Source organism: Rhinolophus sinicus, chromosome 2 (genome assembly GCF_057876585.1).
Source record: "Rhinolophus sinicus isolate RSI-liver-muscle chromosome 2, RSI-T2T, whole genome shotgun sequence".
NCBI classification, from domain to species: Eukaryota; Metazoa; Chordata; class Mammalia; order Chiroptera; family Rhinolophidae; genus Rhinolophus; species Rhinolophus sinicus.
In genome coordinates this window covers 128,177,251-128,200,778 of record NC_142502.1, presented here as the reverse complement: position 1 = coordinate 128,200,778, position 23,528 = coordinate 128,177,251, and the positions used below count along the sequence as shown (strand labels likewise).

Below are 23,528 nucleotides of genomic sequence, written 5' to 3'. Positions count from 1 at the left end.
AAAGAGAAAACCTGTTGAAGACCCCTTTACCAAATCGTTATCAGGACAAGTAGTTAAAGCAGGGCCAAGAATTATGGCTGTGCAGAGGAGTCACTGTGTAAGGCCGGCTGAATGGACCAGTGGGGTGTAAAATTCAGTCCACCTTCTGCTGGCCATGCTCTGTGCCCCAGGACAAATGGGTGCCTGTTTCTAATTCAGAGGCACCCTCTTCCTGCTCACTGGAGCAGGCCCCCTTTTCTCATCTGCCTAATGGTGCCATGGACCCTAGCATTTCTTACCTCAGTAGCTTTATGATTTTTTTTTAAAGTTTATTGGGGTGAAAATTGTTAGTAAAATTACATAGATTTCAGGTATACAATTCTGTATTACACCATCTATAAATCCCATTGTGTGTTCACAACCTAGAGTCGGTTCTCCTTCTATCACCATATATTTGAACTTTATGATTCTTTATCAACACTTACTGTATCCTGTTGATCTGGGTTTGAGAGCCTTCCGGCCTCTATCAGGGGGAAGGCCGGAGAGGACTATTCAGGTTCTAAACTGGCTGTTCTAACATAAAGTGGGTAGATGGGTACTCCAGAACTGTGACAAGGAGGCAGATTTTGGCTTAATATGACAATCTGAGTAGTCCCTAAAACAGAATTACCCCAAGATAAAGCTCCCTGTGACAGAAGAGCTCTTCCTGGGTAGCTGGTAGGGAAGAGTTGCGTTATCAGACAAGTAGGACCATATGTCTTTCAAGTCCCTTTCAGCTCTAAAGCTACGTGAGTCTAGATGTTATGCTCCCACCAGGACAGTTCTTAAAATAGTCAGGCAAAGCAAGAGATGAGATTTCAAGTGCTGATTCTGTGGTGCTGAATGACTCGGGGGCAGGCATTTAATCTTCCTTTACGTACACAAGTGATTTCACAACTCTTGGCAAAAACAGTGCTGTAAAAATAGTAAGTTTATTGATTAAAAAGAATACTGTCTTTGAAAAGTAACTTCCTTCCAAGATTTTCAAATAATTTGCATACTCCACTTTATTCATCCACACAGCAAAAACATTGAAACGAGAAAACAAAAGAGTATGGCTTTGTATACATTTAACACAACACAACCAGTGCAACCAGTCTGTAATTCTGGTGGCTCTGAGAAGGCAGAGGAGCCATTCACTCAGGTTTTCACTTCTAGCATCACTCCAATCATTGGGGAGATTTGGGGTGGATGCTTATGGCTTCTTAGCCATCTAATTCCTTAGGAAAAGGGCAGGAATTCAAGGAGGAGCTTAAAATATTTCAAATAACTGTCAACATTCCATGGTGATTCTCCCAAAATTGCAGCTCAGAGGTAGGAAAATAATCTGTCCTTATTCCTCCTTCTATATGTAAAGGCCTCATTTACATTTGTGAACCAGCTGGGGGATCCACTACCAGACCATCCAACAGATGGAGCCAAATGTACAGCAGGTTGGATATTCACTACACCAAAAGGTTTCTTTCAGCCCCACAGGCTAATCTCTAGTTGGCAGTACCCCTCAGGGTAGACTGTGGAGACGGAATGTCTCTCAGAGGCTCGTCCATAGGGAGAAGCATTTGGTACAGCCCATGCTGGTCTTTACTACTGGTTGGCTAGGCTCCACCGGCTCCTACGCTCACTCAATCCAAAAAGCTTTACATTCTTTTCTTGCTTTACATTCGTCAAAGATTCCACGCTTGCCAGCTGGCTCAAACTCAAGCTTTCGTGTTTGTTCTTGCACAGCCCAAAGTCCCCGCAAACCCCAGCTTCCTTCTACTTGTAACATTACCCACTGTGGCCTAGGAAACACACAACCTTAAAATCCAAGGCTTACCCTCAGTAAGTGAAAAATACTTCATTTTGGATGGGCATGAGATAGGCCTATCAGCTTACCAGATAATATTTTCCCTTATTTTTTAGATAGCCAAGAATGTATCTAGTCAAGTGAGTGCTGACTCTGAAGCAGCCTGATGGAAAGCTCCAGCTAGTCCAACACTGTTGCCACTGCACTACACGGCATGGGACAGTCCTCTTTGGGACATTCTCTAGAGCTTGTGGGAAATGCTCTGAACATGTTTCTTGATGACAAAGCACCAATTTTTTTAAAACAGCTGAAAGATGTCTGGAGGTAAGTCTGGTGAATAAACTGGATAGTACCATTTTGGAAGAGACGAGGTGTGGCAATAAGCAATGAGCCTGAGCTATAAGGCTGTCAACTGGCTGAGGGCCATCACCAGAGCAGTATTTCAGGCATGCCTGGAACAATGGCAGCCTCACCAATTGGCCTGCTCTGAAAGACCACCTCTCATTTAAGTCCCAGGCTAAGTGCTTTATAGTCATACTGCATAAATTAGCTAAGAATTAGAATGTTCTCTTGGGTGGAAAATATTTTATATGCACTTGATAAGCAAAGTGCCTCGAGAAAAAGATTACACACAAGGAGTTCCCCTCAATTTCTTACCTGAGTGTGTGAGGATTACATGACAAACACATAGACAATAGGTACACGTGTCCCTTCTCACAAACCAGGAATGGAGGCGAACATTTCAGGTGCTATGCCCCCAACTTCCTCTTCTGGTCTTGTTTCTAACTTCTGTAATAAATCCAGGAAGCAGGCCATCCAGCTGTGAGAAGATGGACCCCAAAAGTATTTCAAGACTGGCAAGCCTAAAAGCTCCAGTGAAATCTTATGTCCAAGTCAGAAGGTCAGATGAAGAGCTGGAAGACTCAAAGGACTGGTCCTCTGAGCTGCAGGGAGATCAGGATGATGGCACAGCCTCCTTAACAGGAGGCTCTGGAGGGTAGTTAACATTGTAAGTCGAAAGGCACTTCGAGCCCACCTGAATCAACAGGGCAGACTTTCTCATGTAAAAGTAGAACTGAGCCCAGGACTGGCAAGTTTGAGGCATTTAACCTTGGGCCAGCTTTGTGGGTCAGGGGCACTGTGGTCCCTGGCTGCCTCACAACCAGACTCTTCTAACTTATCCACTTGGCTCCCCTTCCCAGCATTCTTCTGTCACTTCAAGCTGTGACTTGCTGCCATTTAATTTCGTAGTTTAAGAGTGCCCTCAGGTGTCCTTTAAGAGAAAAGCTGCTGAGATGGACCAGTCAGACTGATCTTGAGACCCTGATGTGGAAAAACCCCTGAGGCAGGGGATGTTTTTTTTTGTTTCAAGAAGTCTCAGTGCTCACCGGCTCAGGTAAACCCCGAATTTCAAGTCACTGAGGTTAGGCTGATGTGCTGGAAAATTGAAGTGGCTTGGAACTGCAGTGCACAGGATGTCTTGTGGATTTCTCAGACCTTAGCCTAACCCTCTGTTAGGAAAAATGTCCACTTAGGTGAAAGCAGTGATATTCCTGGGATCTTTATTTTAAGGGTCTCTTGGGAGTTTATATACTCTCGGGAGGTAGGAAAGGAGAAAACATGGAGCAGAGGAAGAGAAGATGAGAGGTTCCTTTTCCTCCCTCTGGTGTGTTGTTTGTTTGCAACTAGGATTCCAAACAGGCAATTATTGCTAATGTTGAATTTCTCTTTGTATGTATGTTCAACTGTGAAATCACATTTGGAGAGGTTGTTTCAAGCTTGTTTTGATAATTCCCCTTTAGGGATAAGGTTGAAAGCTGGAATTCTATTGTCCTAACCAAGGGAGGTTTTGCTGCAAGAAATCCTTGCAGTTTAGTTCATCATCTTCCTATGTAGGTCTCCTTATCTAGACAGTGCAAATCAGCGGGGCTGACAGAAACTTGCAAAATCCACGGAAGGGGAGGGAGACATGCTTGCAAGTCAGACCCCAAAATGAAGATCTCCCACTTTATTGGTATCAGAATTACTGGGAGAGCTTGTCAGAAAGGTAGATCCCCCCAAACCCCACACCTCCAAAGTCCTGAGCAGCTGGAGGTGCAGTCACATTGGGAGGTTGGGGGTGGATGGAACTGATGAACTCTGATACAAAAGGATGAAGGAAAGAAAAGAACAAAGAGGCAGAGCTGAAAAAATTATGGAGGAAAACATGTATGGAAGTGAGCAGAAGCACAGTAGCAAAGAACCATAAAATAACAAACATGGCTCAAAGAGCTGGGTGGAGCAGCAGTAGCCCGGTGTCGCAGGGCATGGACTCAGTGAGAAAGCATGTTGGCACAGGCTTCATAAACCTCAGCTCTCCCTGGAGTCTCTGCTTGGAGAACACCAAGCTAGCCAAATAAAATTCTCAAAAATTCCAAAATACTAGGCTGGTCAAATGGGCCAATACTCAAGAAAGAGTGGCTGCAAGGGACGTGGCCAGGCATAGTCCTGCAACACTCTTTTCCTGTGGGTGCAGCAGCTGTGGAGTATGAGCGTGTGTGTCTCAAGATCAGCCCAGACTGGTCCTGGCACCCCCAAACTAGGGGTGAGCTCCCTGGGCAGTGAGTCTCGCCTGCTGGCAATGCTTTCAGCCTGGTCAGTGTCGGCTCTGGCGCTTTGCAATCTCCTCCTGGATGCGCAACTCGAGGGCCTCTCGCATGGATGGATCCAGAGGCGTGTGTGCTGACACCTCCTCACTCACCCTTCCTGGGTCATCGTCCTATGTGGAGGAAGAGTCAGGAAGCTCAGGGCCTGGCCTCTCTGGAAAGGCAACCTGCCCTGTCCCTAGACAACACTCTCAAATAATTCTGTCTGACTTACAACTTCTTGCCAGTGCCTGTCATTTCCCAGGTATCCCCTGTAATAGTGATTCTCAACTGAGGGCCACGAGCCCTCCTTGATGCCCACTGACAATCACCGCGTGACAGGAGTTGTGCTCAAAAGCACTGCCCAGCAGTCTATGCTTCCATGTGGAGCAGACACTTCCCATTGGCCCTGATGAAAACAGTGGCTCAGGGTCTGGGAGTGATTTCTACCATGTGCCAGGACCTTCAGGCTGTAGCTGTTTCCACCAGGCGTACCTGATACACGATAACTGATGTGACTTCTCCGCTGTCTGCCTCATATTCTAAGCAGAAGAGCTGATGGCCAGACGGCTCTGGCTCCGAGCCACCACTACTGCTGCCGTCACCGGACTCTTCACAGTCTGGGTTGCTTGGGTGGGTAGAGCCATCTGGAAGGATGAACCAGAGGGAGAAGGAAGAGAGGAAGGCTGCTGGAGTTCCTGACCACAGATAAAAGCCCCCCTCTTTTTAAGAACCCTGTGTGTGTTTGTGTATATATGTATCTGTGTGAAATGTGCCACCACTCAGTTTTACCTTTGTACCCCTGCTCTAGGGCCAGCACAGTCCTGTCACACAGTAGGCGCACAATGCACATCTGTCTAATGAATAGGGTTGGCAGGTAGTTGAAAGGCGAACAGAGCTCTGTCTGGGTTCAAATCCAGGCTCTGCCATTTACGAGCTCTGAGATTTTGGGAAAGTTACTTAACCTCTGTGTGCCTATTTTCCTGACTGTGAAACAGAGACGATGAACAGTTCCTAACTTACGCAGTCCTATGAAAACATATGACAACGTACAGAAAACTTAAAAGCACTTTAACGCTCAAGAAGTCTAGCGTCATATATTAACTATTGCAATCGCTACGTCCAGGGAAGCTGGGAAAAAGGCCTTTTACTGGGTTTGTCTTGCCGGTTCCCAAGTATGTCCTGTAATAGTGACGTTTAATTGGGGGCCATGAGCCCTTCCTTTCCTGTTCTCCAGGAAATACAATCACTGAGCGGAGATTGAGGAGTGTCGAGGTGCAGGTTCCAGGAAGGAACGGGATGAACTGAATGAACTCTGGAGAATAGAAGTATTTTGTTTTTTCCCATTTAGAGAAAGGGAGTGCATTGAGGCAGAGGGCCAGCGGCCAGTGCACGCTGGCAGGCAGGCTGGACGGGCGGCCTCACCTCGGCGTCGCGGCAGGTACACTGGTAGGTCGGGCTTGCGGGGCCTCGTCGGAGCGGGCGTGTGTCGCCTCCTCACCTTCTCCTTGGCTGCCTGCTTCACCTTCTTGTCGTAGTCATCCCTGCGGAGAGCCGAGCGGGAATCAGGGACAGCCCGGCTGCGCTAGGCTGGGGGTGGGGGAACGGCGGGGGCGGGGCGGTACCGGGCCAGCTGGTTCCGTCGGATGTGGTGCACGAAGCCGTGGCTCATGTCCAGCCGCCCGCCAGGCTTGCAGCAGAGCCCCGGCCCGGGGTCCGGCGTCGCTGCCATCGGGAGCCCTGGGCGCGGAGCCGCCGCCACCGCCGCCGCCGCCGCCGCCGCCGCAACGGCTCCAATAGTCACCCTCCCGCCGGGAGAGGTCGGCACCGCGCCTCCCTCGCCTTCCGGCCTCGCACCCCAACCTTCCGTCTGTAAAGGGCCGTGGGGCCGAGCGGCGCCGCGCGCTGAGTTCCAGGCGCAGATGCGGGTGGGTGGGTGGGGCGTGCGCGACTTCCACGCCCTGGGCGGGACTTCTCTTTGTGACAGGGAGAAGAAACAAGATTTTAGGTTTACTGCTGATAACGTCAAACAATTCAGCACCCATGACACCACTCAGTGTTCGGTGTGGCGCCTTCCCGTCCTTTCTCTGGGGGTAGGGTGTTGTGAAACTTGAGCTGCACGACTTCGGCTGACTACCGGACCCCCGGTGCCTTAGTTTCCTCATCTGTAAATGGGGACTCGGAGAGCACCTACCTCAAGAGGGGTTGTGAGGCGAGCACTCCGGCAGGGCCCCAGCGCCGGGGCTCCGCAGCCGTCCCCCCGACCGCCCAGCTCGGCGCCCCCCGGCCAGCTGTCTTAACTGCTCCCGCAGCAGGACTCAGGGCTTTTCAGGGGTCTGAGCGTGCGCCCCTTCCAGTCCTCCTTAAAAGAATAGACGCAATGAGGAATTTGTCGTTAGAACAGGGACAAACTGCGGTGCACCCACACAGTGGAATACCGCTGAGCAAGCTGAAGGAACGCGCTGTTGATACGACGTGGATGAATCTCAAAATAAACGCGCCAACGCAAAGGGGCTGCGCCAAAAAGGACACCCGTGTGCTTCCGTGCACGTCAAAGTCTAGAAAACGCACACTAACCTGTAGTGACAACGCAGACACGTTTGGGGCTGGCGGGGAGGTTCATTATCTTGACCGTGGCGATGGTTTCAGAGTGTACATACAGCCATCCCGGCAGCATTGAGCAAATCCCACACTTTAAAGTGCGGTTTATTGTATGTCAAAACACCTCAGTAGAACTTTACAAAGAAAGCAGTTTCGGGTCCTGAAGGGGGTCGCGAAAGTCACAGGCCCTGAAGCCTTAGCTTTATTAGCGTCACTGTAAGTCCCCTTTGTTCAACGTTTCCATTTGCCTGTGATAATATGAAAAACCCTCTAAGTGTGGAATTATATAGAGTCCGGGTTGTTGCAGGAAGATGATTTGGGGATGTCTCCTAGCTCTCCTGTGCAAGGGGCGTCGGTCTCCGAAGCCCGGAGACTGTGGAGATGATCCCTGCGCCCCATTCTGGTTTCGGGGCACAAAGTATATTGAAGATACCTGGGGTATCTTCAATGACAGCTTCCTTTATCCAGATATTATGCAGCCAATAAAAAGTTCCTGCCTCTTTAAGCTGGAAATTTCGGGTAAGGTGGCAGTAGGCCCGCAGATCGTTCTCAGGTGCGCACGCAGCCGCAAAGAAGCCACAAGCGAAGCAGTACCGGTACCTCCCAGTTTCCTCCGGTATAATTTGTCCCCTTCGGCGACTCGTAGAGAGCCTTGGGTTCGGTAACAGCGGCGCTCTCGATTGGCTGCTTCCGGCGCCTCGATCGTGCCTAGCTCCTGCGCTGGGCGACTCGGCCAGTAGTGGCGATGTCTGGCCGGTCCAAGAGGGAGTCTCGTGGTTCCACCCGCGTGAAGCGCGAGTCCGAGTCACGGATCAACTCGAGTCGCGTCAAGCGGGAGCGAGATCGGGAGCGGGAGACCGAGGTGCCGAGCTCCCGGGGCAGTCCGGTGCGCGTGAAGCGGGAGGTCGACCCGCCCAGCACGCGCGAGGCCCCGGCGCCCGTCCTCCCGGCCGTGCGGGTGAAGCGGGAGCGCGAGGCGGACGAAGACTCCGAGCCTGAGCGGGAGGTGCGAGGTGCGCGGGGCCGGGCTGGGCGCGGGCTCTACTGGCGCGTTCTCTTTTTTTCTTTCCAACCTTCCCGGGGTGGGTCTGGAAATCCACGCTTTCCCAGTGTCCGAGACCCGACTCGATTGGCGTCCTAATGAAGATACTACTAGTCTTAATAATAACTATAGTTACAAGATCTCTAACGACAACAACACTTGCCTTTATCGAGTGTCTAACGCGCGGGCCAGGCGTTGTGCTTATTATTTTACAGGTGTTATGTCCTTCAGTTTTTATAAAACACCCGAGGATTGAGTCTTGCTGTAATTTCTGGAATTAAGACTTTTCAGATTTGAGAGCCTGAGCTCTGGTCGCCTGCACCCTACTGCCCTGTTAGCCAGCCCTGTAGCAGCCAGATCAGGATTGTAATCCTGCCTCTCAGTCTGAATCCTGTTCCTCAGTCTCCAAGGCCGGTTATCTGTATATGAATATACTCTTATATTAACTCTTACATTTTCTTGCTCAGCGTCCTGTATTTGACAGTTTTGCATCACACACAGGATCCAGAGTAGTACCTTGCTCATAAGTGCTTGACAAATATTCTTTGCATAATCTAGTTAGTAATTTCAAGGTATTCTCTAATTTCCTTTGCTTACTTTGTCAGCCTCAGATTTCGCTTTCTTTAGAAGAGAAATTGTTTCTTAGATGTTTTGCATAGTTGTGGTATGGAGATTGTTTTGTCTGGGACACACTTGGATCCCAGTTGTTACGGACTTGTCTTTTTAGTTTTCATTTTATTTTTGTCATGAACTAGATCACAGGTACCAAGATGTACTGAATGTAACGCAGAAGTACAGTGTAAAGAAGTGTGTGGATGTACATTCTTAAATTTGCTTGTTAAGAATTGTGAAGGGTCTGAGATTTTATCCTATTTGCAAGCTACCAAGTTAGGCTGCTTTCCTTTTATGCTGAAGGAAGACATGGGACTATTGGGCCTGAGATGGTTTATTGTTACAGCATTAACAGTAACCAGAGTGTGGCATTGGTGTCAGTTCCCCAAGTCAGTTCCTACAATGCGATATGAAGCGAACCCAGTTGGCCCAATGGGTGGCCCGACAGTAGACGAATTCTGAGCTTCCAGAGCCCGAGTCTTTTACAATAGGCTGTGAGCTTGCCTCCCCTTTGCTCTGTAGGGAGATAACTATTTCTGTCTTCCAAGGTTGTTCACTATATAAACATCCTTGATAAGATCCTCTGGATGGAGTTAGTGCCTCTATTCACAGTATGTGCAGAAACACGAGAGACCCATGGAGAATTGTTTCCTAACACTGTCAGCTTAAGAAGTGGTACATAACCTTGGAATCTCCCATAGGCTCCTTCTTAGTTGTATATATGCTTTCCTTCCTTGCTTAGGTAATCACTATCCTGAATTTTATTCTAATCACTTCTGCTTTTGTTGTTTATAGTTTCATTTTGTATTTGGTATAAGTGGAATCATACTGTGTAGTTTTCTGATTTACCTTTTTTTTTGTTTTGCTGGCCATATTTTTGAGGTACATCCAGGTAGATGGCTACATAGTGTTCCATTAATGATACACCAGAATATAGTTTTCCATTTTATTTGTGGTGGACATTTGGGTTGTTTCCACTTTGGGCTCTTCCAAGTATTGATGCTGTAAATATTTTTTAGTAAAGTACTCCTGGTGCATGTGTAGAAAATTTCTCTAGGGTATATAGATAGAGAGATTGCTGGGTCAAAGGGTCTGCATATTTTCAGGTTTGCTCTTGCTGTATTATTTTCCAAGAGGCTGTAACAGTTCTCGCTCCCACCAGCAGTGCACAGGCATTCTCATTGCTCTACGTATTCGCCAGCATTTGTAATTTTCTGATTGTATTTTTTCCCCTGGTAGGTGTGACATACATCATTGTGCAAGATTTGCATTTTCTTGATTATTGATGAGGTTGAGCATCTTGTAATATGTTTGTGGGCTGTGTTCCTCATTTTATTGTGTTGTCTGTGTTTTTTTTTAATTGCTTCACCAGATTTCTCTATGTAATCTGCAAACAAATCATTTGTTGGTTATATGTGTTTCAAATACATTCTCTCTGTGGCTTGTTCCATTAGTGGGTTTTTTTGGGTGTTGCCGGGCTACCTGTATAGGAGCTCCCCTTGATTAGTTTTGCCTGTTTCTTTGTTTGTACTGGTCGTTGCCCCTGAGAACGGGTTTCCCATTTTCACAACCTGTGGTGATTTTCCTTTCAGCAAAGAATGGCCGTGTGGATTCCCAGGACCGGAGGAGCCGCCACTGCCCGTACCTGGATACCATTAACAGGTCAGTAGGACAGGGATGCCGAGGGCAGCAGAGGAACAGCGGAATCTAGGCAGGAAGTTCTTTGGAACTTCCTGTTAATCTTACTATTAATCTTTGCTCTTCAATTTAAAGTGTCAGAGGGCATGTTGTTTTAGGGTGGGCACATGCATAAGAGCTTGTAGCTCATTTTGAATTCGTGTGATGAAATATCAGGATACGTAGTGTCAATGATAATAGCAACTTAAAATATTTATTGAGCACCCACTATGTGCTAGGCTCAACTCTAGATGCCTGGGATTTAGTAGAGAAAAAAGAGACAAAAATATGTCCTAAAGCAGTTAGTTACCTCATCCTGATACCCTTTTTTCTGATCCCTGATGGCATCTCAGGATGCTTTTCAGTTTACACTCTAGAGGCACAAGTCACTGTGGCTGTTGAGCACTTAAAGTGTGGCTTGAGGGACTGAATTTTAAATTTTATTTAATTATTTTAAATTTAAGCACCAATAATCGTGTGTGGCTAGTGGTTCCTTTATAAAGAATTTTTCATTTTTTTATGTCCTACCCCTATTCTCTTAATTTGGAATGCTGTTGGGGTCCTGTTTCTATAGTGCTTCTGTAACTTTTCCCACAGAGAAAGTGACTGCAATGGAATGTTCTCAGTTGGTTGTAAATACTAAAAGGAAAGAGGGTCAGTGGCATCACGTGTCTGGTGGAGGGAGATACCTTGCTTGACACTGCTTTGGGCCTGGTGGTGGAGGTGCCGTGGGAGGCGTAGTTAATGTTGCCATGGTTTACATGTGGTTATTGAGTCACTTGGCATTGCTGTCCTAATGCTGTGTGACATCGTGGAACACGGAGCCTGCGCTGCTTCACTCGGGTGCGCTCCTAGCCATCCATCCCGATTCATTGCTTTTCTTTTGTTTTGGTTCTCTTAGGAGCGTGCTGGACTTTGACTTTGAGAAACTGTGTTCCATCTCCCTCTCGCATATCAATGCATATGCCTGTCTGGTGTGCGGCAAGTACTTTCAGGGTAAATAAATGTTTGTATGATAAACTTGCTACGTTTTAAAGAAAGTAAGCTGCTGTCAGGAGTCTTGTCTAATCCTTTATTCCCAGGAAATTGGAATGCTCTTAGAAAATCACTAGGCGTTTCTCTGGTCAGAACCTGAATGAAATGGAGAAAGAACTAGTCCTGTGAAAGTGAAAGACAATGTAGGACATCTCAAAGACGGGGTTATTGACTCTCTGTTGTTTTCTGTACTTAATGTCTTTTTCTGAGACTCCTTTGACTCTAAGGACTTTTTCATTCTGTTCTTTTCTGGAAATGTATTATTTCAGTTTATTCAGATCAGGCAATTGCTATGTATAGTATAACAGAAGATTCAAAAGAAATGTAAACTACATTCCTTGCTCTTAGAAGGATCTTATCAGTAGTCAAGGTTAACGCATAATACAATCAGCGAACAATATGAGACCATACAGATCACTGCTAGGCTGTTTGGCACTGAGTATAAATAGGGACAATAGAAGATGAAATATGCAAAGATCATTGGTAGCTGGCGTGTTTGTGTTGAGTTCACGGAGGAAGTAGAGGTGGGGCTTGGACTGGCGGGACCTATAGGGATTGAATGGGTTAAGGCAGGTATTCTAGAAAAGAGTGGCAACAGCGATCAAAGGTCCATTAGGTGCAGGATTGTCTTGAATGTGGACAATTGGAAAATCCAGGACTGAGTGATGATGGACTGTTGATGATGACTATCACAGCGTATGTATATGTGTGTATGTGCATATCTGTATGTATGTGCATGTTTTATATTTAACACAGAAATTCCTAATTTCTGATAATATATAAGATTAGCTGGCATGTATGTACGTATACATGTACACACACACGTATATCATATTCATACATATGAAATTAGTTTTCCCAACCAATGTCTCATGCCATCCAGGGAATAAAGTTAACTATTGTGCTGTTCTTTCTTGGTAACTTTAGTGATGAGACAATTTATGGGGGAGACTCACTTCATGGATGGCATCGTACTTTGTTTTCGGTAATATTAACACCTTCCAGTACAAAATAATGAAAGGAACATCCAACCCGATCTGTTCTTTGCTGGAATCTGCCCTTCTCTGCAGCCTGTCATCCTTCCCTACAGGCCGAGGTTTGAAGTCTCACGCCTACATCCACAGCGTCCAATTTAGCCACCACGTCTTCCTAAATCTCCACACGCTCAAGTTTTACTGCCTTCCAGACAACTACGAGATCATCGATTCCTCGCTGGAGGACATCACGGTGCGTGTCCCACAGGCCCAGTTTGGAACCAGCAGTGCTCCTGAGAGCCACCCCTGGGATCCTGGGGTCACCCCCACCCAGGGGAAAATCTTAGCCCTTTGGTCTTGGAGACACTTCTTTCCCTTTGGAAGGAACCAGGGAAACTGAGTAAGGAGGTCAGGATTCATAATTATGGCCTGTGGTCTGCAACCTAGCCATCATTTTTGCTCTTAATGTGGAAGGTTAGGACTGAAAAAATACAGCTACTTACTAACTGGGGTGAAAGCATTTTCGTGAAATAAATTATCCTTCCAACTTGGAGTAGGGATGTGAAGCGGGCCTGGTGTAAGATAGCTCGTAGCTCCTTTTGACATGATGTGGCCAGAAGGGCCAGTATGTTCCATCTCTGTGCTCTGGTGTGTGACCTGGGCCAGGAGTCATTCACTATACTTAAGTGGAAGATCCTCTCGAGCTTTGATTAATGTTGGAACTTTTGATTATTAGTTTCCTTTTCAGCAAGTGGCTATATATTCATTGTGCTGAATGCTCCGTTCTCAAGGAAAGCTTGGTGTTCAGAGTGTTTGAAATACCACTTAATGCTACTTTTATAACTCTTATAGCCATGTTAATAGACGGAGTTAAAGTGGTTGTGGACAATGTTTACAGAGGGAGAATAAATTCAGGGTTTCAAAGGGACTTAGTGGTGACCTCTGTCCAGCCTGTGACACCCCGTGTGGCTGTAGGACTGGGGACGTTCTGCTCCTGCCTCTCTGACCCCCCGAGTCGTGAGGTCTCAGTCCTGGTGGAAGAGCTCCTGCTCCTTCCTGCACGACGCCCCTGTGCTGGCTCTGTGACGTCCCACTGGACACTCAGGCCCCTGCTGCTTCAGTGTCCTCAGCTTCTGACAGTCATTTATCATGGGGTTGGCTGGACCTGAGATTTGAGGAAAAGCCTGGGATTCAGTGATTTTGGGTTAAACACAGAGAAAGCCTTCTGTGTTAGTCATGTGGGAGAGCCTATTCCACGTTACCTGCCTTTATACCTGTTGTTGGGAGCGCTTTGGGGGTGTGGTGAGACAGTCAGGACCAAAGTGGTTTTTGTTTTTGGCAGAAAGTGCTGTTCCAAATATATCTTGTGAACTCTGTAGATAGCCCTAAAACAACTTAGAGTTTTCTTTTGCTTTGCAGTATGTGTTGAAGCCCACTTTCACAAAGCAGCAGATTGCAAACTTGGATAAGCAAGCCAAATTGTCCCGTGCATATGACGGCACCACTTACCTGCCGGGTATTGTGGGCCTGAATAACATAAAAGCCAACGACTATGCCAACGCTGTCCTTCAGGTAGGTGTCCTTCAGGTAGGCTCCAGATGGGACAGTGAGGGGAAGGGGTAACCCAGGAACACCGGAGGTCAGCCAAGTACTGACTGCCTTCCGGTAGAGTGCGGTCAGATGGCCCCCAGGCCCCGGGTCATACTGAGGACTTGCCCTGAGTATTTATTTGTTCCAAGTAGAACATTCCTGTGTGTGCTCAAGGTGCTGCTGCCAAATGTTGAGCTCCTTTCCAGCCTCTGGAGCTGCCAGGGAGTGAGGGGTAGAATCTGCGTGAGGCCTGGCAATACCTGATGGGAAACACACATGCTAGGTGATGCATTTTTTTTTTTTTAATGGTGTAGACATTCATTGTGCCAGCTGTCGGATGTCTCGGTCCTGCCGCTCTGCTTAAGCCCCTAAGTGAGAAAGGCAGAAAGCCAAAGTTGTTCTAATTATAATTAAGTTTTGTTATTTTAAAAATTACATGAGTAATATTTGCACATTTTAGAAAAATTAGAAAATGTTGGTAAGTGTAAGAAAACAATTTTGTTTCACCAAAAAAATTTTTTTTTAATTAAAAATATTATAAACATTAACACTTATTGTCGGGGGGGAAGATGTAGAAAGTATAAAGTGAAAGCTTAATTCCTTTCTTTCCTTAGTATTCTGTCCTAGGGGAGTCAACAGTATAGGAAGTTCTTTTTATTTATAAAACTAAGTAGGTGAACAAACCCTCTGTGATGATGTTTCCACTAAAATAGGATTGAATGGTCCAAGTACTCCGTCTGGAGACTGGATAATTTCTCTCCCAGGACACCCATTATTATTTGTATTGTTGCTGAAGCCAGAGCGTGGATAACTGAGAATTAGGATAAACTTTATCCATACTCTTTCACTTTTGAGAACCAGCTATCTTTTTTTGAGTAATTACTCTCTAAGCGGGAAGTCCTTGTTTCTTTAGCTGCACTAAGCTTGTAGGGGCTTTCCTCATCACCACTAAGGTGAGGGTGCTCTCGGCACCCTCAGTTGTCTTCCCCAGAGATGCCTGGGTTTATTGTATCTAGCAGAACCCTGTGTCCTCTCTAAATGAATTACTTTGCCAAAGAAAGTTGTACTCCTACTAAGCCAGTGCTGGTGGGGACTCAAGAACCTGTCAAGAAGGACCTGGGGGGAGACTATATTTATTTAGAGTCTGTTCGGTGGTCTCCCCCCAGTTTTGTAGACCATACTAATGAGTATGTATTCCTGCCTGAAGTAACATGACTGGTCTGTATCTTTTTGCTGAATGAGCTAGAGTTTATTTTTGTTCTAAACCTTTTGACCATTTTCCGTCATCACAGAGTACATTCATTTTTACATACAGTTGTGTGGTTTTATTACCACTCTCTCAATATCACATTGGGGAAAACAATAAACTTTATTAAGATGATTTTTATATTATTTTAATGTGCAGTTGAGAGATGGGGAAGCTGGGGTCTCCAGATAGTTCTCCCTCAGCCAAATGGATGATGGAGAGCATTTGGGCTTCTAGCCTTCGATTCCTTATGAGTCCAAACATAGTCACAGGCTTAATTAGAGTAAACCAGGGAAATGATTAAGTAAGCTGGTCAGTGGATAGGGATTTGAATACCTTTTTCAAAAAACCCCTTTGCCTTATCCGTGTCAGTGAAGTGTCTGCGGAACTGGACTTTGTATGAAACGCAGTACGAAGGATGTTGCTTAACATGAATTCTAAATAAAATGAGCGTTTACTTCTGACTCTTAAAGGCTGTCACAGGCACAGCTCTATTAGAACTTTAGTTGGAAGAATGTGGCTCCCAGAGGTCCTGCAAAGGGGCTTTGGATTAATCAGATTGTTTGACTTCTAGGCTCTGTCTAATGTTCCTCCTCTCCGGAACTACTTCTTGGAGGAAGACAATTATAAGAACATCAAGCGTCCTCCGGGGGATATCATGTTCTTGTTGGTCCAGCGTTTTGGAGAGCTGATGAGAAAGCTCTGGAACCCTCGAAATTTCAAGGCACATGTCTCCCCCCATGAGATGCTTCAGGCTGTTGTCCTTTGCAGCAAGAAGACTTTTCAGATCACCAAACAAGGTAAGGAGCAAGCCATTCACGTTTTTTGACTTTAGGGCAACAAAACTAGTTTGATGAACAAATTTACTTCCACTGTGCATTGAACCTTATAGTAGCCAGAGGGAGTGTCCAATGGAGAGTGTGGTTAGATTCCTCACTCGTTTTTCATCAGTCTGCCCTGCTCAGATTCCCAAGAGGTTTCAGGTGGCTAGAAAATCTGTCTTATGGGTAAACCAACCTGTATGGCTCAGGTGGAAACCAGGAGGCTGGGAAAGACACCAACCCTTAGTAAGCACCTGCCACCTTTGCTACTCATTTTGTCATGCTGCAGACTAGAATACTGATGAGCCATTTTAACAGTTTTTATCCCTCTAAATCCAGTTAGTTACTGCCATGTGAGTGAAGTGGACACGTGGCTCTGGACGTCATGTAGTATCCTCTAGCATGCATGTCAGTCTACTCCCCATTCATTCATGGTGCTAGTAGGTTTTAGAGCTGCAGGGATAAGAAACACAGGTTTTCTCTTCTCTAGTGGAGGAGATAGTTATGTCACACGGTGATTACAGGGTGTTAAGTGCTGTGTGGGAGGGAGCGTGGAGCAAGGACCCCAGTGGAACATGTGGGAGGTGGGCCAGGTATCAGAGGAGGAAGAGACACCTGAATCTTAGGTAGAGGAGGAGACAGGTCAGGGCGCTGCAGGTAGAGAGGACACTGGACAGACGCATGGCAGTGTCTGGCCCAGACAGATGATTGCAATTAGCTGGACCCTTGGGTTCCAGCGGAGAATGACGAGAGCTGAGTGGAGGTTGGAGGGAGGGACCAGATTGGTGGGTTTCTGACACTATATGACACTATATATGACACTATAAGGAACTTGACAACAATGGGGGGCCAGGGAAGGCTTTTTAAGCAAAGATAAGGCATCAGATTTATGTTTAAAAACATTATTCTGGCTGAGGAGTGACTTAGAGGGGAAGTTTAATAATGGCTTTTGGTGGGTGATGAGATTTGGAATAGAGATGAGAATCGAAGGTCCTACTTGGATCAGAGAGCTTGACTTTGAAGAGTGCCAGCGTTTAATGGCCAAATAGAGGAGGCCACCCAGGGGATGGGATGGTGTGGCCCAAGAGGCAGGAGGAAACCGAGAACGTGGAGTCAGGCCAACCAGCATGTGGTTTGGGTTATCATACTGTCTCCCGGCCCTGACGTGTCCCTCCTTTCCTTCTTTTCCAGGGGATGGAGTTGACTTTTTGTCCTGGTTTCTGAATGCTCTGCACTCAGCTCTGGGGGGCACAAAGAAGAAAAAGAAGAGTAAGTGTCATTTTGTAGAAGGGAGCTGTTTTTGTTTGCTTCCTTTTAAGAACACTGCACTTCCCATCCTTTTCTAATTAACTGTTTGTCTTTTTGTGTTAGGGTGGAATCTATGGACACATGGGTTAAATTTTGTTTCTAAATAAGTTCCTCTCCATTTTTTATTATTAGAATGTGGTTCTATCCAATGGCATTTTTAATAAGTGGAAATGGATATAACTGCGCTCTAGAAATCATGACCCAGTTTCAAACTGAAGGGCTGGGTAGTGTGTGACAGACTGCTAGTCTTCTGGCGGCGCCAGAGGTAATAGGAGGACTCAGTGGCTGGCTTGCCTGGCCTGTAAGTTGACTGGTCATGCAGACTGAAAAGCTAGTTCCTTGCCCTGGGCCTGTGTTTGGAGAAATGAGCCGGCCTTCATACAGATTCTCAGATTTTACATCCCTTTGTCCCTTAGCATCCATGCTGGCTTAGCGGTAGACATTGTTTATGATGCCATCAGCTCAGACTGCCGAGCGAGGTGAATGATTTTGGAGACCTGATGCCGTTTTCTTCCTGTCCTCTCCTGTGTTCTCGGGGTGGTGGTGTTTCTTGATGTGGGATTGTAGCCTGGCGCTTCTTCTTCTAGCTGGGCCTGTACCTCTACCAAGTGTCTTCAGTCTGTGCGTGTCCTCTGAGTTCTCAGACTTGTGTCCTGTGAGGATTCTAGAACCCTGTTGTACATTCTGCCTCAGTTGTTTGGTTCTGTTCTGCTCTATCCCTGTCATTTTTCCTTTCTGCCCAGTGCATGGTGGACGTGGTCTCCCTTCCAGGCAGCATGTGGTAGTGGGAAGTTCCTTGGATGTGCATTTGACTCTTGAACAACACGGGGGTTAGGGGTACCGAACCACTGTGCAGTTGAAAATTTGCGTATAACTTTTGCGTATAACTACTAATTGCCTACTATTGACTGGAAGCCTTACCAATAACAAAAGTTGATTAACACCTATTTTGTGTGTTATATGTATTATATTCTGTATTCTTACAACAAAGTAAGCTAGAAAAAAAATGTTATTAAAATCATAAGGAAGAGAAAATACATTTACAGTACTGTACATGTTTATTGAAAAACATCTGTGTATAAGTGGACTCCTGCAGTTGAAACCCATGTTCTTCAAGGGTCAGCTGTATCTTGTTTTGCTTGTGAATTTTTTGTGATTCATAAATCTCCAGGCTCTGTAAATCATTCACTCATTTCAAATGCATTTAATTTTTCTCTTATGGTCAGGCCCTATGCTAGAGCGCCAGGGGGCATTTTCTGGAGAAGACAAACATAAAATTACTTACACAAATAATTATAAAGCTCCCAAGGTGGTATACATTACACAAGGACTTTGTTTAGTGACAGCTTTGGGTCTTAGGCTGGAAGATGCTGGTTTAGTTCAGAAATTGAGAAGTTAGGACTAGATTTTGGAAATGCTTTCCGACCTGACAGAATTTGCATTTTTGACTTCTGTTTTGCGCAGCCATTGTGACTGATGTTTTCCAGGGCTCCATGAGGATCTTCACTAAAAAGCTTCCGCATCCTGATCTGGTGAGTGGGTTGAACCTGAGTCTCAGACTGATTTCAATTGCCTGAGGGGATGTAGGGTTGACAAAGAGATTCTTAGAGACCCAGGAAGAGGTTCTACCGGACACCTGCCAAGAGGTAGTTCCCTCAGGTTCTCAGCGGGTCATCGTGCTTAAGCTGGGGAGTTAGTGGTCGGGTCGGGTCTGCTGATTTCAGCGGTCTGGCCACTGGGTGGCGCTGGCGTGTTTTTTCAGAAACAGGTAAGCCTTCTAGATCATCGAAAAGCTTTTAAAATAGCCTGGAAATTAAGTAAAATGTCTCTGAAGATGGAAGCCCATTGGTTCTTGCATTAATCCAACCAGGTGGTGCTACTGCACGTCAAACTGCCCAGTCTGTTGACTTCACTTCAATATGAAAAGAAGAGCATGTAAATGTACAAAAGCATTGTTTCTGTCTGGTGATCTCCTGCTGCTCACACTCCTTCCTCCTTTTTGTGTTCACTCACTTTTAGCCAGCGGAAGAAAAAGAGCAGCTGCTCCATAATGACGAGTACCAGGAAACAATGGTGGAGTCCACCTTTATGTACCTGACGCTGGACCTTCCTACTGCCCCCCTCTACAAGGATGAGAAGGAGCAGCTCATCATCCCCCAGGTGCCGCTCTTCAACATCCTGGCCAAGTTCAACGGCATCACTGAGAAGGTAGCCCATTTGCACACCTGCCCTGTTAATACCCCTTTCTGTCCCTTGACTGTGTCATTTTCTTTTTATGCTTGGAAATCACCACATGTATGTAATGCATTTATTATAAAGTGTATTATCTTTAGCGAGCCTCCCAGACTCCATGCTGTTTCTACTGATCGTCCCCAACTCTTAACTTGAATTACAGTGCCCTCTCTTGTACTTCTCATATGTGCCTTTAAACCTTCTGCCTCTGGTTGGTATGGAGGAAGGAGAGGTATTTAGAACAGTAGAAACTCACAAAAGTAGGAAAAACTCCAATATTTTTTTAAAAAAATAACATCATTATTAAAGTGGAAAAAGAAAACCAGAACTGAAATAAAAATAAAATGAAATACTTTATTCTTAGTATATCAAGTTAAAAGCTTCTTTTTATCTGCTGAGTTAACTGTTTCCTGGTTTAATTCCCTTCTTCATCCCAGACAGATTTAATCCTTTTTGGTTCTTTACTGGGAGAATTTTTTTTTTTTAAACCCAATGCTTCATTCCAGACCCTTTTGGCTCTTTTTCTTTTTCTTTTGGCTTTATATATGTATATATGTGTGTGTGTGTGTATTATTAGTGTCATGTGTACTAAACAACATAATGATTAGACATTTACACCCCTTATAAAGTGATAACCACAAGTCTACTACCCATCTGATACTGTATATAGCTACCGTGTTTTCCTGAAAATAAGACCTAACCGGAAAATAAGCCCTAGCATGATTTTTCAATATGATATCCCCTGAACATAAGCCCTAATGCATCTTTTGGAGCAAAAATTAATATAAGACCCGGTTTTATTTTCAGGGAAACACGGTATTACAATACAATTGACTATATTTTGTATGTTGTACTTTACATTCTGCGATTATATGTATGTACATATATGTATATATATATATATATATATATATATATATGTATGTATATATATATATATAAATATGTTGAAATTGAATATTATTTTTTGTTAGTTTCAGGTGAATAGCACAGTGATTAGGCATTTATATAATCTATGACGTGATTCCCCCGATAAGTCCAGTACTCATCTGATACCCTACATAGTCTCTACAACATTACTGACTGTATTCCCTACACTGTATTTCACATCCCCATGACTATTTTGTGACTACTAATTTGTACTTCCTAATCCCTTCATTTTTCTCACACATCTCCCAACCCCTTCCTATCTAGCAGCCATCAGTTTGTTCTCTGTATCTATAAGTCTGTTTCTGTTTTGTTTGTTTGTTTATTTTGTTCTTTATATTCCACATATAAGTGAGATCATACGGTATTTGTCTTTCTCAGTCGGACTTATTGCACTTAGCATAATACCCTCTCGGTCTATCCATGTTGTCACAAATGGTAAGATTTCATTCTTTTTTTATGGCAGAGTAATACTCCATTGTATAAATGTACCACAATTTCTTCATCCAATTGTCTATTGATGGGCATTTCAGTTATTTCCATATCTTTGCTATTGTGAATAGCACTGGAGTGTGTGCATATATCTTTTCGAATTAGTGTTTTGGATTTCTTAGAATAAATACCCAGGAGTGGAATTGCTGGGTCATAAGGTAGTTCTATTTTTAATTTTTTGAGGACCCTCCATACTGTTTTCCATAGTGGCTGCACCAATTTGCAGTCCCACCAGCAGTGCACAAGGGTTCCCTTTTCTCCACATTCTCGCCAACACTTGTTGTTTGTTGACTTAGTATTAATGATAGCCATACTGACAGGAGCGAGTTGGTATCTCATTGTGGTTTTTATTTGCATTTCTCTAATGATGAGTGACGTTGAGCATCTTTTCATGTCTGTTGGCTATTTGTATGTCCTCTTCGGAGAAATGTGTTCAGGTCCTCTGTCCATTTTTTAATTGGATTTTTTTTTTTTGGTGTTGTATGAGTTTTTAAAATAAATTTTGGATATTAACCCCTTATCAGATGTGTCATTGGCAAATATATTCTTCCATTCAGTAGTATGCCTTTTTGTTTTGTTGATGGTTTCCTTTGCTATGAAAAAACTTTTTAGTTTGATATAATCCCATTTGTTGTTGTTTTTTGTTTGTTTGTTTCCCTTGCTTGAGAAGACATATCCAAAAAGTTATTGCTAAGAGCGATGTTCAAAGAATTTATTGCCTTTGTTTTCTTCTTTGAGTTTTATGGTTTTAGGTCTTACATTTAAGTGTTTAATCCATTTTGAGTTTATTTTTGTATATAGTGTGAGAAAGTTGCCCAATTTCATTTTTTTGCCTGTGTCTTTTCAGTTTTCCCAACACCAATTATTGAAGAGACTATCCTTACTCCATTATATATTCTTGCCTCCTTTGTCATCGATTAATTGATCATAGAAGCGAGGATTTATTACCGGGCTCTCTATTCTATTCCATTAATCTATATATCTGTTTTTATGCCAGTATCATCTTGTTTTGATTATTATAGCTTTATGGTGTAGTTTGTTATCAGGGAGTGTGATACCTCCCACTTTGTTCTTTCTCAAAATTTCTTTGGCTGTTTGGGGTCTTTTGTAGTTCTGTATAAATTTTAGGATTAGTTGTTCTAATTCTGAGAATAATGTCATTGATATTTTAATAGGGAATTGCATTGAATCTGTATATTGCTCTAGGTAATAAGAGCATTTAACGATATTAACTTTTCCAGTCCATGAGCCTAGTTATATCCCTCCATTTATTTGTATATTTTTCAGTTTCTTTCTTCAGTGTCTTACAGTTTTTAGAGTATAAGTCTTTCACTTCTTTGGTTAAATTTGTTCCTAGATAGTTTATGCGTTTGGATGCAGTTGTAAATGGGATTATTTTCTTAATTTCTCCTTCTGATTGTTATTGGTGGATAGAAATGCAACAGATTTTTGTATGATTGTCCTGCCATTCCCTTCTGTCCTGTAAAGTTGCTGCTGAGAAATCAGCTGATAGCCTTATTGGGTTTCCTTTGTATATAATTTTTTGTTTTTTCTTTGCTTTCTTCAAGATTATGTCTTTAACTTTTGCCATTTTAATACAATATGTATTGGTGTGGGTCTCTTTATGCTCATCTTGTTTGGAACTCTGTACTCCCTGGACCTGGATGTCTGTTTTCTTTCCCAGGTTAGCCATTATTTCTTTAAACAAAATTTTCTGGGATCCTATAATGTGAATGTTTGAGTACTTGATGTTATCCCAGTGACCTCTTCTAAATTATTTTTGTTTAAAAAAATTTTTTTTCCTGTTCTGTGGTTGATTTCCACTAGTCTGTTTTCTGGGTAATGTTCTTTTTTTTTTTTTTTTTTTTCTTTTTTTTTAATGTTTATTGGGGTGACAGTGGTTAAGTTAGTGTTCTATATTAGCTATTCTGCTGTTGATTCCTTTTAAAGTGCTTTTTTTTTTTTTTTTCCATTTCAGTTATTGTGTTCTTCAGTCTTCTTGGTTCTTTGATTCTTTATGTTCTCCCTAAATTCTTCTATTCTACCCTCAACTTTGGTGAGCATCCCTTATGACCATTTCTTGGAATTCTTTATCAGGCAAATTACTTGTCTTCGTTTCTTTTGGGTTTTTTTCTGCAGATTTTTCTTGTTCCTTCATTTGAGAGATGTTCTTTTCATTTGGTTCGACTTTCTATGTTTGTTAATATGAATTAGGCAAAAATACTTATCTTTCCTAGTCTTGAAATAGAAGTGGTCTCTGTGGAGGCTGTGTGTGCTCGGTGGTTTTGGCAGGCTGGTGGGAGCCCAGTGGGTGCCTGAGGGGTCCAGGCCACTGGCTTACCGAGCTGGAGCGGCTCTGGGTGGGGAGGCCAGTGTGTGTGGTGATGCCCTGTTGATCCTGTTTGCTCCCTTTGTTCGGGGGGTCGATATGGGCTCAGGCGATGTGTCCAGGAATGCACCGTGGTGACCTTACTGGTAGGCCACAGCACCTGGATGGAGCTCCTGCCCACCCTGTGGTGGCGGAGGGGGATGTAAACAATGGA

The 23,528-nt window shown here is 44.4% G+C and overlaps 2 protein-coding genes across 3 annotated transcripts in view; one reads left to right on the top strand and one right to left on the bottom strand.

Annotated features, from left to right (window-relative positions):
• The window catches only part of USP39 (ubiquitin specific peptidase 39), a 34,674-nt gene that overhangs the window by 943 nt on the left and 10,203 nt on the right, over positions 1-23,528 (top strand). The window contains exons 2-10 of one of the 2 annotated variants that reach the window (XM_019714542.3): positions 1,921-2,128; positions 10,276-10,345; positions 11,262-11,356; positions 12,486-12,622; positions 13,789-13,941; positions 15,780-16,005; positions 17,218-17,295; positions 18,799-18,866; positions 19,354-19,542. In XM_019714542.3, the coding sequence (XP_019570101.1) occupies positions 2,119-2,128; positions 10,276-10,345; positions 11,262-11,356; positions 12,486-12,622; positions 13,789-13,941; positions 15,780-16,005; positions 17,218-17,295; positions 18,799-18,866; positions 19,354-19,542 (1,026 nt within the window). In that variant the 5' untranslated portion in view covers positions 1,921-2,118. Of the gene's footprint in view, positions 1-1,920; positions 2,129-7,677; positions 8,043-10,275; positions 10,346-11,261; positions 11,357-12,485; positions 12,623-13,788; positions 13,942-15,779; positions 16,006-17,217; positions 17,296-18,798; positions 18,867-19,353; positions 19,543-23,528 lie in introns of those variants that run through there. The other variant, XM_019714541.3, reaches the window with a different exon arrangement.
• Positions 932-6,727, bottom strand: C2H2orf68 (chromosome 2 C2orf68 homolog). The gene is made up of 5 exons (XM_074332274.2): positions 6,623-6,727; positions 6,054-6,404; positions 5,854-5,972; positions 4,924-5,075; positions 932-4,562 (listed from the first exon to the last, which is right to left on the bottom strand). The coding sequence occupies exons 2-5, from the start codon at positions 6,158-6,160 to the stop codon at positions 4,440-4,442; spliced, it is 501 nt and encodes a 166-aa protein (XP_074188375.1). The 5' UTR covers positions 6,161-6,404; positions 6,623-6,727; the 3' UTR covers positions 932-4,439.

What these genes read in the sequence shown, in the direction of transcription:
- C2H2orf68 (XM_074332274.2), bottom strand. Translation starts at nt 6,160, where the DNA reads ATGGCAGCGACGCCGGACCCCGGGCCGGGGCTCTGCTGCAAGCCTGGC. An exon ending in GTACCTGCCGCGACGCCGAG is followed by an intron (nt 5,076 to 5,853) that starts GTGAGGCCGCCC and finishes TCATCCTTCCAG; the next exon opens with ATGGCTCTACCCACCCAAGC. An exon ending in CATCAGTTATCGTGTATCAG is followed by an intron (nt 4,563 to 4,923) that starts GTACGCCTGGTG and finishes TCCTCCACATAG; the next exon opens with GACGATGACCCAGGAAGGGT.